The sequence below is a fragment of the Micropterus salmoides genome, unplaced genomic scaffold, assembly GCF_014851395.1.
Source record: "Micropterus salmoides isolate LMB-PRFRI ecotype aquatic unplaced genomic scaffold, ASM1485139v1 Ms_hic_scaffold_13, whole genome shotgun sequence".
Lineage (NCBI taxonomy): Eukaryota > Metazoa > Chordata > Actinopteri > Centrarchiformes > Centrarchidae > Micropterus > Micropterus salmoides.
Genome location: NW_024040374.1, coordinates 5,851,569 through 5,864,679, shown reverse-complemented (window position 1 = coordinate 5,864,679; position 13,111 = coordinate 5,851,569). Strand labels below are relative to the sequence as shown.

At 38.9% G+C, this 13,111-nt stretch overlaps 1 protein-coding gene across 1 annotated transcript; it reads left to right on the top strand.

Moving 5' to 3' along the window:
• Positions 1-6: 6 nt before the first annotated feature.
• Positions 7-11,508, top strand: mccc1 (methylcrotonoyl-CoA carboxylase 1 (alpha)). Its single transcript, XM_038715184.1, has 19 exons — positions 7-122; positions 675-718; positions 1,514-1,653; positions 1,866-1,961; positions 2,130-2,251; positions 2,483-2,630; positions 2,732-2,853; positions 2,953-3,064; positions 4,093-4,174; positions 4,264-4,391; positions 4,530-4,713; positions 5,178-5,287; positions 5,482-5,698; positions 5,798-5,884; positions 7,108-7,157; positions 7,631-7,768; positions 8,361-8,468; positions 9,730-9,801; positions 9,915-11,508. Exons 1-19 carry the CDS (start codon positions 67-69, stop codon positions 10,035-10,037), a joined length of 2,139 nt encoding a protein of 712 aa, XP_038571112.1. The 5' UTR covers positions 7-66; the 3' UTR covers positions 10,038-11,508.
• Positions 11,509-13,111: the final 1,603 nt, after the last annotated feature.

Sequence of the window (13,111 nt, the reverse complement as noted above, 5' to 3'; positions counted from 1 at the left end):
AATGATTGTTTAGTATTTACCACTTCGCCTTTACCTGCTCAGTTAGCTAACTAGCAGCTGGTAGCTATGGCTGCAGTTATTCTGAGTTTCCCAACTCTGCAGGGTCTGAGGATATTTTCACAGTGAGTACATCAACGCGTTAACCTACATGGCTGATATTATATTATTTTCAACAAGGTGCCACCCAAACAGAGTGTTTCTTTTTTATGTTATGATACAGCTAGGAAGTTTGCAAGGCGACCAATGTGAACGCTGACTTTACCTTAACGTTACGTGTGAGCTAACCTGACAGATCACTACTATCACTGCCACACATCACATTGTAAATTATCTGCTTGTTCTCATGGTTGCTGACCTGGGCAGAAACACGTTATTTCTCCACTCAACATTAACGTGCCGGCGAAAACGTTTTATATTATGCGAGCTAGTGGGTCAGATAAGAGTTGAGCAAGGTTAAATAAAGGTAGGACACTGTCAGCTAGCATGACTACAACATGCACACTGTTGTGCTTTCACTGAGTACTCAGTTATCTAGGCTGGGGTTTGTTGTATAGTAAGTGTACGTGCTATTTCATAAACTAGCCACCGGCATTTCGTACATCTAGCATCTGCTCTGCCGTTCACAGCCATGTAGAAATTTTAATGGTACTGAAGATCTCCTCTCCTCTCCTCAGAAAACTGTCATGGACCAAAAGAGGCGTGAGGCTTGTTTCAGGAGGTGAGTGAAGGAGATGATTCTTGCAATCTTATAAGCAAATGTAACAGAAATCGTTTAGTTGCATTTGAAACTCTAATTGAAAACATGTGTTAGGGTTGTCTTTTATAGCCGAGTTGGGTGATATCTGTGTTCCAGTTGCAGTGCAAGAGATGTTTATCTGCTTGGGATTAAAACTGTTGTCTCTCCTCCTGAGCGCCTGCCTCATTGATACATGATGTAGGCAATGTAAAGTTTTAGTGCTGCAACTAACTCTTATTTAATTATCAATTTGTTTATTTATTTTTTACTCTATAAAATATCAGAAAGTAGAGGAAATCGCCCAGGAGAAGTGTGCAGAAGTCTAGAAAGACAAATCCATGTTGCACAGTCCAAAACCCAAAAATATTAAGTTTCAATTATTATATAAAACAAAGTAAAGCAAGATCCTCACTTTTGAAGAGCTGGAGGCAGAGAATATTTGGCATTTATGCATGATACTAGTAATTGATTATTAAAATAGTTGTTGATTTAAATTCATGACTGATCTATTAATTGTTTCAACTCTATAAATATTATCTGGCTCGCACTATGGATCCCAAACCATCATCTGTGCTGTGGTTGTTTCGATGTTGGTGTTGCATCTAAAAGTACAGCTTTATTGCCACAGACCTTGGAAAATGATGATTAAAGCCCTTTAAAACGTGTTGCACTTTTGATTTAATAAGTGAGGTTCCAGGTCAACTAGTTAATTTTAAGAACATTTTGTTGTCACTGTTTAAAAACAAAATTCTTTAGTGTCTGCCGTGTCGTCTACAGGGGTTGGAAGAATAGAGAAGGTGCTGATTGCCAATCGAGGAGAGATTGCGTGTCGTGTGATGCGCACGGCCAAGAAGATGGGCGTCCGCTCAGTGGCTGTGTACAGTGATGCAGACAGACACTCCATGCATGTGGCCATGGTGAGGTCCTGGATTGCTCTGTCTCTTGCAAAGGAGCTGTGTCCTTTTAGTGTTTGTAGTCATTTGCTTCTCAGTCTTTGTTACCTGTGTTCTTCAACGCTTTCTGCAGCTGCTTTAAAAAAAAACACACGAGACATTATGTCGGCATGCTAAACTGGTGTTTTCAAATTTGCATTAGCTATGTTCAATTGGAAACTTTGGTTTCTTTGTAGGCAGATGAAGCCTACCACATTGGTCCTCCACCCTCCCAGCAGAGTTACCTCTCCATGGAGAAAGTTTTGGAAGTGGCCAAGAAGTCTGGATCACACGTGAGTAACCCTCTCCTTGACGATGTTTAGACGTGATGCTGTGATTTTCCTTTAGTCCTGAGCTACTTAAAAATGAAGTGTTGAATTATTCTTCTTTGACAGGGAATCAACATGGGCTTTGACATTGTGTGACATGTGATGTTTTGGAAAATGTGTTTGTGTGTGTAGGCGGTCCACCCTGGTTATGGCTTTCTGTCAGAAAACACAGAGTTTGCGGAGGCGTGTAAACAGGAAGGCATCATCTTCATCGGGCCACCTTCCTCTGCCATCCGAGACATGGGCATTAAAAGGTAATTCACACATATCAAAACAAGATACATTTATATTCTCTGTTAACATTTAATTAAATAATTTTATATATTTTGTTACCAAATATAACTAACTTGAAACATTATTGATCTCTGTAGAGGAATTGGTGACATTATGGAGCAAACATTTATGTGATACAGCGACATAGAAACATAAATACATTAGGACAAAAAGCAATAATAGCAATGTATGCAAACACCTCTTTTTTTCAGCACATCAAAACACATAATGTCAGCTGCTGGGGTGCCAATCATTGGTGGTTACCATGGAGAAGACCAATCAAATGAGAAGCTGCAAGCAGAGGCTGCCAAGATAGGATACCCTGTGATGATTAAGGCTGTCCGTGGAGGGGGAGGGAAGGTGAGACGATGCAAAAAAGCCTAAGTAACTTTGACAAAGGAACTTCAGGAAACATGAAATAACCGTGTTTGTGGTGTATATGTTTGTGTGTGTGTGTAAAGGGGATGCGTATTGCACGGTCAGACTCGGACTTCTTGGAACAGTTGGAGTCGGCGAGACGAGAAGCCAGAAAATCCTTCAACGATGATGTCATGCTGATTGAGAAGTTTGTAGAGGATCCCAGGTAATATTTCATTCACTCTGTCAGGTACTGCTAACCAGCCAATTCTACCACCTTGTAAAAAGATAATTGTCCTGTTATTCCTCTGTGTGTCTCCTGTAGACATGTAGAGGTTCAAGTGTTTGGGGACATGCACGGTAACGCTGTCTATCTGTTTGAGAGAGACTGCAGCGTCCAAAGGAGACATCAGAAGATCATAGAGGAAGCACCAGGGGTGAGTGAGCAATGGTGGTTACGTAGATGTATTGTTGAATTGATTTTGACTGACAAGGAACTCAATGTGCACAAATCAGACTAAACCCACAGTATTTAAGTTTAAGTGAATTTAACTTCTGACATCAGTTTCTCTTGGAAAGATACATTTGGATTTCCCACATATAGCTAATGGGAACATGACTTGAGGTTTAAGTTCAGGATATGGATAAAATAGGATTCTTTTCTGGAACTATCCACTGGTGTAATTGTTGGTATAGAGCAGTGGTCCTCAAACTTTTTCTGTCATGACCCCCTTTCAGAAGCTGAAAAAAGTTAATGTCCCCCCACTACACATAAACTGATTGAATTCTCATCAATCATTAACAATATTGAGGGAGCAACAAATAAAAAAAGGAGGCCCAATTGAATTTGATTGAAAGAAAACAATTGACTCAGGTCAGCACGATAGCATCAGCAAACTTAGGGTTGTTTTTTTATTTCCCTACATGAATCCTGTTCATTCATTCTTTGTTCCACTACATATTTTTCCCCTAGTCATCCACGCCGCCTTTGCAGTGGTTCTGTGCCCCCCAGTTTGAGAACCACTGGCATAGCGGAACTGATTATCTTATTTCCCATTAGCTTATAGGTACTTCAGAATGTCTTCTTTAAAACATTGCTAAACCTGGTTATCATACTCTTCCCATTATGAACGAGCTCCAACAAGAACCTGGAAATCTGTTTCTCCCAAACCCATACTTGTACGTTCAGTGAAAGCTCTGAGTTCAGCGTTTAGTTACCAGTGTTTGCCTCACTACTATGGTGACAAAATCTGGAAAAAAAACTTTCCATGCAAAGGTCAGTCTCTCTGTGTTGGTAGAGTTTTGTCTTAAATGAGAACACTTTTTTCTGGCTGCCTATCACCATGACAGTGTGAATGTCTTATTAGAAGAAAGGGTAGAGTTCTATCTATGATGTGAAACTGGATTTTAGGGCTGTGTTCACTTAATTTGTTTGTGTTGAATGTTTTACTGTGTATTTTTGCAGCCGGGTATTAGTCCTGAGGTACGGAGAAAACTTGGAGAGGCAGCAGTTAAAGCAGCCAAGGCTGTCAGCTATGTAGGGGCAGGTGAGACACACACACTGGCACCTCACCACAATGCCTTTGACCCAGAACACACAGGACGTTGACATCATATTGTTTGTCTTCCTGTGTAGGTACTGTGGAGTTTATAATGGACGCCCAGCATAACTTTTACTTCATGGAGATGAACACCAGGCTGCAGGTGGAACATCCTGTCTCTGAGATGATCACTGGAACTGACCTGGTGGAGTGGCAGCTCAGGGTGAGAGAGGACGGAGAGAGGAAATGCAGACAGTTTAAAAACTATGTTCTGAGTTTTTAATCAATAGAAATAACCTTTTGTGAAAAAGCAGTTTTGCTTTTAGCCACATTGATTTCTCTTGGTGTAAATATCCTCCAGGTGGCAGCAGGGGAGCGCCTGCCTCTCCTCCAGGATGACATAATTTTAAGGGGACACTCATTTGAGGCTCGTATCTATGCTGAGGACCCTAACAATGACTTCCTTCCAGGGGCGGGGCCTCTACTGCATCTCTCCACCCCTCCACCAGACCAACACACACGCATAGAGACTGGAGTCAGAGATGGTAGGGAGTCTAGATCTAACTCCAGTTGTTTGTTTTCCATTCTTTATGTAACAAGACTCAGTGTTTTTTATAGAGTTAAGTGTCCAAGTTGCTTCCTTCTGTCATTGCTTGATATATCAAACTATCTGCACTTGCTGATTGCACATAAAACAAAAAAGAAAAGAGATTAAGTAAAAACACCAAGCACGATGACCTGTTGGAAATGCAGTGCAGAAACCAAAGCAATGAGTCAGGTCCTCATCCATTTTTTTTAAATCTCGTTGTGCTTTTTGTGCTTTTTGAGAACTTCTTGATCAGTGATTATCCAATCATACGTGACTGCAATAAAGAAAGTAGAAAGAAAACCTATGCGACCGCTTCAGTCTGTGTAGATAATGAAGGATGAGAATAAATAAATTTAATTACCACAATGGAAAAAATACTGGCATCAGCTGACAATAGTGTCTGTTCTTGTTTGTTTTCAGGGGACGAGGTGTCTGCACATTATGACCCAATGATCGCCAAGCTTGTGGTGTGGGGAGAAGACCGATCAGCTGCCTTAAAGAAGCTGCGGTACTGCTTACGACAGTACAATGTAAGACACCCCGTCAAATGATGCGTTTAACTGCACTTGTAGGATTAAAAACAGTAGTTACAGAACCCTAAGCTCCTATGTTTACGCATTTGATTTCATTTATACAATATATAAATGCAAAATGCCTATAATTCATGGTTCTGTGTCAAATTTCTTTGCATCCTTTTGGTCCTCTCTACTGCCACTGTCCTCAGATCGTGGGACTGAACACTAACATTGACTTTTTGCTGAGTCTTTCCGGCCACCCGGAGTTTGAGGCTGGAAACGTGACCACCAGCTTCATCCCTCAGCACTACGCTGACCTCTTCCCCACTCCGAGAACTCCTTCTGGGGAAACGATCTGCCAGGCGGCCCTGGGCCTGGTGCTGCAGGAGAGGAAACACACACAGGAGTTCACACAGACCTCTGCTGGTGAGGGGATAACCTTTTCAGGACAAACGATGTACATCTGCACATGTGACCTGAAAATATAATAGTATACTAAGTGTTCATGGTGTGTGTGATTTTCAGACCCCTTCTCCCCATTTGGCTCCAGCAGCGGCTGGAGAAGCAACATTCAGTTTAACAGAAACATGACACTGCAGCTGGGAGACAAAAGTAAGTGACAGAATGATGGTGAGCCTTTACTGCCCCCTAGTGTATAGGAAGGGAGGGAAGCTGGAGGATAAGGGAGGGAGAAAAGACAAATAGACAAATATTTTGCTCAACAGGTGGTGGGACTGCAGAGAAGCTTTTTTGTCATTACATTTTAGGAGTTTAATTTATGGTTCGAAATTCTTAAATGAATCTGTTGGTCTTTAAAATACCAGAACATAGTGAACATTTGCTTAACCACCTACAAATTTCTTGTTTCACCAACAGACTGAAACCAAAAATATTCAATTTAGAATATTATAAACGAAGAAGAACCGCAAATCCTCACATTTGTGATACAGGAACCAGCAAACATTTGGCGTTTAATGTTTATCAATTTAAATTGTTAATCCATTATCAATTTAAATTGTTAATCCATTATCAGTATTGCCGTCTATTAATTGTCTTTCGATGAAATAAACTTCTTTAGATGAACTTCAGTTATAATTTCAATAATGGCAGGATGGGAAATTCCTTCTTTTCTTTTCTAGCTGCCAGAATCATTTCAAAATCCTGGTTAACACTCTTGACAGGTGTTTGTTATTTTGTCCACCCCATTTATAGCAACGTGAGTAGGCTATGTAATAGAAACACCTCTCTGTATAATGCAAGTAGTCTTAAATGCACCATAAAGTCCACAAAGGGAGTATTTATTGTTTACTGTTGTGTTTACATACATGTGGTTACACACACACACACACACACACACACACACACACACACACACAGTAAAGTAACGTATACAAACTGTATGTCACTTATTTAGTAACATGATTAGACCTGTCAATCAAAAACTTTAATACTTTCATTTAGTGTTTTGGATGCTTTAGAGGTATATATTGATGGTTAAATCATATGTTGGCTTAGTTTTAATAAGCAGATCAGTACAGTTAGGGTCGACTCATAACTGTATCTGATTTATTTAATGAGTGTTTGAATAATTAAGTTTAGCGCCGGTCTTGTCTTTGACAGTTTGTTAATTAACTCATTTTCATTATTCAATGTTTCTATTATAAATGTCACTGCAAGGCCAAAAATAAATCCCCTGGCTGCTGCTGATGTTCAGCTAAAGCCTCCGCATTAAGTTACTTCATTGTCTCCTCTTGTTTGCTTCTGTGCTCCCCTCAAACCCATTTGGCCTTTTTATAATTACAAAACATTTCATCTTGTGTGTTTGTGTTTTTTAGAAGTTGATGTGGTCGTCGTGTACAACAAAGATGGAAGCTACACAATGCAGGTGAGCTGCAATAGGTCCTGTATCTTACATCAGTAGTCACAGAAAAGGACCCATATTTTTAAAGAGGAGCAGTTCAGTTTGTTATTTTTAAATACTGATTGTAGCCCACATTATTGTATGAATGTTTTTTAGTTTTTTTTTCTATAATCAAATTTTTACCAATTTAATAAGTAAATGCAACAATTTATTCCCTTTTATACTACAGTAGTTTGACAACATAATCTCATGGCCTTTATCAGCGAATTGAATACTGAGCAAACTCCATTCACTGATGAAGGCTGTGACAATGCGCTTGCAAAAACTGAAAAATGGCTAGTAAGTGGACTTTTGAGTTAAGATTATTTTGTCAAACTACTGTCAGGAATTAAATATTGATTGTTTTTGAAAAGTAACACCATTAGTAGGAGTTTTAGGTGAATTTGTAGTAGATCTACCTCATTCACATTTAGCATAAATGTATTTCTTTCTTTCAGATTGGTGAGGAGGTGTTTCATGTCACAGGGGAGGTGGAGCTGGAAGGTGGAGTGTCATTCCTACACTGTTCTGTCAATGGCGTGAAGTCTCGTCCCAAACTGGTGATTCTGGACAACACAGTTCACCTGTTCTCCCCGGTATGTTCCAACCACCACTGCTGACAATAGAAACACAAGCTGAGTGAAATGTAAATTTACATGCATTATTTTTCTATTTATGGTGTGTGGACATTTTACATATTCCCCAAATCAGTGAAGCACAAATCAACATTGTCATCTTGGGTGCACTGGGATTTAGGTATATTTAAAGTAACAAGAAAAATACATTTGTAAATTTGGTAACTTTTTTTAATGCAAATTATGAAAGTTCAAAATATTGTACATGTAAAATGACAAAGCACAAGATTGATATCACACTATCCTGGAAACCATCATCAAAAAGCTAAAAACTACTACTACTAGTAACTACCTTTAAACTCATTTATTGATAAAAGTATACATCTTGTTTGTAGTAAATTTCCTGCAGGTTAATTTTCCCAAATAAGATATTTAGTAAAAACTGTAAATTCTGCTTTTTCCAGCAAATTTGACTACACATTACCTGTTACTGTAGAAGCTATTTTTATTTCCTGTGTTTAGCATATTTCGAGACTGGTGGCTTAAATCCTTTTACCTCAGCTGCTAGTTAACTGTCACTTCTGTTCCTTGCATCTTTACATCTTTTCTGCAGGAAGGAAGCGCCGAAGTGTCTGTTCCTGTGCCCAAGTATCTGGCTGGTGTGAGCAGCTCTGGGGCTCAGGGTGGAGCGGTGGCCCCCATGACTGGAACCATAGAGAAGGTGAGTTGGGCAGTATTAGCGTATGTATTATGTTTGGCAGTGAATTAGAGGTTTGGAGCACTAAAGTCATCATATTAAATAATTAGTTGTAAAAAGAGTAAAAAGTCTTCTTATTTAAAGACACAACAATGACTAGCTATTAACATAACATTATCTTGAAAGAAATACTTTATTACATAAAAAAACAGCAGTTTACAGAAGGTAGAATAAAAAATAGACAATCTAATTATAAAAGTGAGTTGTTGTTTTTTTTTTAAATAGCTGAGATTGAACATGTACATAAATTCAGCCATTCTGACTTATTCTGCAGTTTTGGAACCACTGTTTAAAAGGACATGGGACAGATAATTGTAGACCGTACAAAGTAAGGGACAATACACTCTAAGGTGCCCTGATGTGTAACCAATATTATACAAGATGTCCTAATATAAAAAGAATGGATGAGTTGCAGGAAACAAAGAAAAACACATAACATAACATTGATTTGATTGTTTTGTTCAGTATTTATTGTATCAGGACACCTCAAAGTGACGGAGGCAGTTAAATGGTAACAATTTTTGGAAAAGCAGTTCCACATTTTAAGTCCCTTGCTTCCAGTCTTTTTATTTTAGTGTTTTTGTTTCCAAGGTCAAGAATTAGCTTTGCTCAGTGTTGTCAGTTTGTGTAACCACTGCTCTAAATCAGCAACAAGGTAAATTAAAACTGCTGGTAACCACTGTAATAATACTTTTACTTCATACGATGCTTCCTGTTAACTTACTGGTGAAACTAACCTTAATCATTCCAGACTTCATAGAATGATTTATGATTTTTATGTAAAAAGTCTTGTCTATGTCTTTTTGTGTAAATGGTAATTGGCCGTACAGTAAGCACTCTAAATCACCTCTGCTGATACAGAAATTGACTTTGTGAAAGAAATGCGATTCTGTGTCTCCACCATGTCTTATTATTTTTATTTATAGGGACACCTCTGAGTGTATTATTGTTTACCTAAAATCTACTGGCAGCCAGTGTAGTGAGACTAAAGCAGAAGTGATAAGAGCAGACCGACTGCCATATATTGAGCAACTGAAAATAATTTAAAGATGACGAGAAACAAATTTTAATAGGGAATTACAGCAATGTAAGCAAGAAGACCTAAATAACTTTCTCATTATCCTTGAGTGGCATTAAGGGCCTGACTTTTATTGTTGTTGAGATGGACAAAGACTGAATGTCCAAATGAATCCTAATAAACTATCTTTTGTAATGTTGTGTTCAGGTGCTAGTGAAGGCCGGAGACAAGGTGGCCGTAGGAGACGCACTGATGGTCATGATCGCCATGAAGATGGAGGTGAGAAGGACTCCTGCTGGCTCTTCCTCACACTCATTCTCACCTTTACTTGATCTATCACAGGTACACAAACTCTCTGCTGCGCTTGTAATGAAGTTGTTTGTTTTGCGCAGCATACGATCCGGGCGCCCAAGTCAGGTGTGATCAAGAAAGTTTTCTTCAGCGAGGGCTCTCAGGCCAATCGCCATGCTCCTCTGGTCGAAATGGAAGAGGAGGAGGAGGGGAGCAGCCAGTAAACACACACACACCACCCACAATTACACACTGACAGGTAGGAGAGAGCCGGAACTAGTTCCTGTGACAACCAGAGGGAAAGTAAGTCAACCAGCACTTGATCTTGATACTTCTTAAAGTCGGGACATGAATCATCATGAGTTTGGTTCAGTCTGGAATGGATGAGACAAAATCGGTCACCCTGGGGACCCAAAATGCTTTTAGGAAGGTCAAAAAAAAGTTACTGTGACATGAAATGTTCCTGAGTTTGATGTGTGACAGCAGTGAAAAGGCTCATACTGTGGGTAAACACCACAAATAATCTCTAATGTACAGTTGGCTTTTTACACATCAGAATATTGTCTTCATGTTGATTGTAGAACTTTTGCTTGTTTCTTTTCTTTCTTGTGTGTTTATATGTAGGCAGTAATCAGTGAAGCTCTGGCAACGTCTGTGTTTGCAAATATTTATTTTATTCCCCCCTTCTGTGTTTCTGTCAGCACTGCAGTGTTAGTTGAAGAGTTGGGTATTCGCTTCCGTAGAGGTTAATGCACTTACGTACGGATGAGGTTGACAGCAGAGTGTCGTCTCCATCGACACACAGTGTACTACTTCATCTTTACACAGTATCAAAACTAAATGGTTGCTTTTAAGCATGTCTGAGGCAGAAGATAATAAGCAGGTGGGATGACAAGTGAGTGACTGAGAGTCTTGGGAGGGGAAAAAAAGGCCCAACAAATAAATAAATCTACCCCCTAACCGTGTATCTCAAATTGTGAAGTTTTGACGTCTTCTGACAGGGTCACGCACTGCTTTATAACTGTAGAAAATTGACCTGCCCATTTGTAAATATTACAAACCCAGCCAGTATTTACAACTGTATTGTCACTAAGCTTAAAGCAACTCATCTGTTATTCTCTCTCCTTAAGTTCTGGCACTTCGAAGCTGTTTTCACTGGACAGTGATTTTAAGAGAGAGGAGGCTGGGTGTAAACTTATTTTTGGTGTCAAAAATATTTTGTATTAGGGTTTGTTGATGTAAAAATTTTTTCAAGATCCACACAGTTTATCCTTCCAGACTGACTCCATTTACCTCTAAAGTGTGTTTGCCCTTATTAAAAAAACAGATCTTCAAAATTGGGAGGCAGAAAAACACTCCAGCGTTATCAAATGATTCCCAATTTTTGCAACCGGATTTGGCTCTGATTTGATAATAACCCTTAAAGGACAAAATGTCGGTCACAGAGGGCTTTAAACAGACAGATGGTTTGGGTTTTTTGTGTAAATCCGCCATCAGTCCAAGTGATTTGCCTCACTCAGATGACATGTAAACTTGACCCGTTTCTGCTGATCACTCTCTACTAACTGGTGTGTTATGAGGCCTTATAACTTAAAACTGATAAACACTATGTTCATTTTGTAGATGTATAACAGATGATTTTTTAATAATGAAATTGGACTGGTCACATACTGTAATAAAACTATTTCAAAAGGATGCACAGCCCCATGTCATGTGTACTCAGTGTTTGAAGGTGAGTTGCTTGGTGTAACACTGTTTATTATTTATTTATTTTTCTCTTTTTAGGTCTATGTGGGTGTGTACAGACTGTGATTAACTGACATCTCCCTCACCCTCTTAACACCTTTTGTCGTGTATTGAGCTCCAGCCAGCCTCAAAATGACTGACAGCTGTGTGGCAGTGCAGAGCCAGTAATGTTGTGTCACATGTCTGCTACAGATATGAGTAAATGGCAGTGAAACAGGAAGAACTTTTCGCTTTAGTTGAACATCAGCAGCAATGCAGCAGCATTTATTTTTGGCCTTGCAGTGACATTTATATTAGAAACATTGAATAGTGATCAGGTGTGTGTGTGTGTGTGTGGATATCATTCCATAAGTCTCATGTAAATCTAAAAAAATGTTGTCAAAACGCTACATTAAGCATAAATCTCAATTTATTTTGCTTAAGTTTGTTTTAGAATGTGGAATCTGCTCATTGTTGCCCCCTTGTGGACATTGACTGGGCAGTACCCTCTACAACCCCAACAGCAGAGACGTCACACAGTCAAGTACCAGTAGGTGATTTCCGGCCTTTGGTTGTTTTGGGAAATGTACGTCTGGCTAACCGCCCCACATCTGTCCCTCACCTTTCATCGTTGTTTTCTCAGAGCATTTGCTGGGCGTATCATATGACCTGTGGCGGCACTTTACTTAGTTCACTGTAGTAGCTGTGTCCCAAATAGGAACGGAGACAAAATATAGTATACTCTAAACAATTGGTATGCAGACTGAACAGCACTTTAATTTTAAGTGGGTTGTTGATGCACACTCCCATATTGCAAGGAGAGGGGAGAGCTGGGAAAAGTAAAGCTAATTGTAGATGGTACTGAAACGGCTCCAGGGCCATCTTAGAACAAAATAACTACTATCTCTTTGGAAAAATGTTTTTGCTTTCTCTTAAGTTTAACTGGAGGTGGCATTTTGAAGTATTATATAATTTCCTGTTTGTGTGAAACAAAGTGTTCATTTTCTTGTATAGTAGCTGCAAACAAGTATACTATAAAGATTTGTAGCCTACACAGTTTATTTTGTATACAGTTATAAGACACTGAGAAATTGGACATTGTTCTGACAGTTGTCTGTCGCATTGCACCCAGTTTTTATAGTGCAAGATTTTTTTTTAGGTGTGCAACAATTTTTTTTATATTAATTGATTATGATTATTCGTATATTAAGCAGTTTGCCTGTAAACAAATGTCACAACAATTGTTTACAGGCAAAATATCCATCCATGAATTGATTGTGAAATAATCCAATAAATGTAATTTTAAAAAAAGTCAGTTACTTACTCACTTAAACCAAAGCAATGGAAAAATTATTGGATTATATCTCAATTTCATGTTTATTTATTTTATAATGACTATTTATTACTGAGCACTTTGGATCTCTAATTCCCAAAGTCTTGGTCAAACGAAACTGCATGTTTTGTTTGACCAACAGTCCAAACCCAAAGAACTAATACGAAACGGGAACAAAAACAAAATCTCAAATTGGAGAGAAAGTTGGACAGTTTTGCTTGATGAGTGACATAAAAGGTG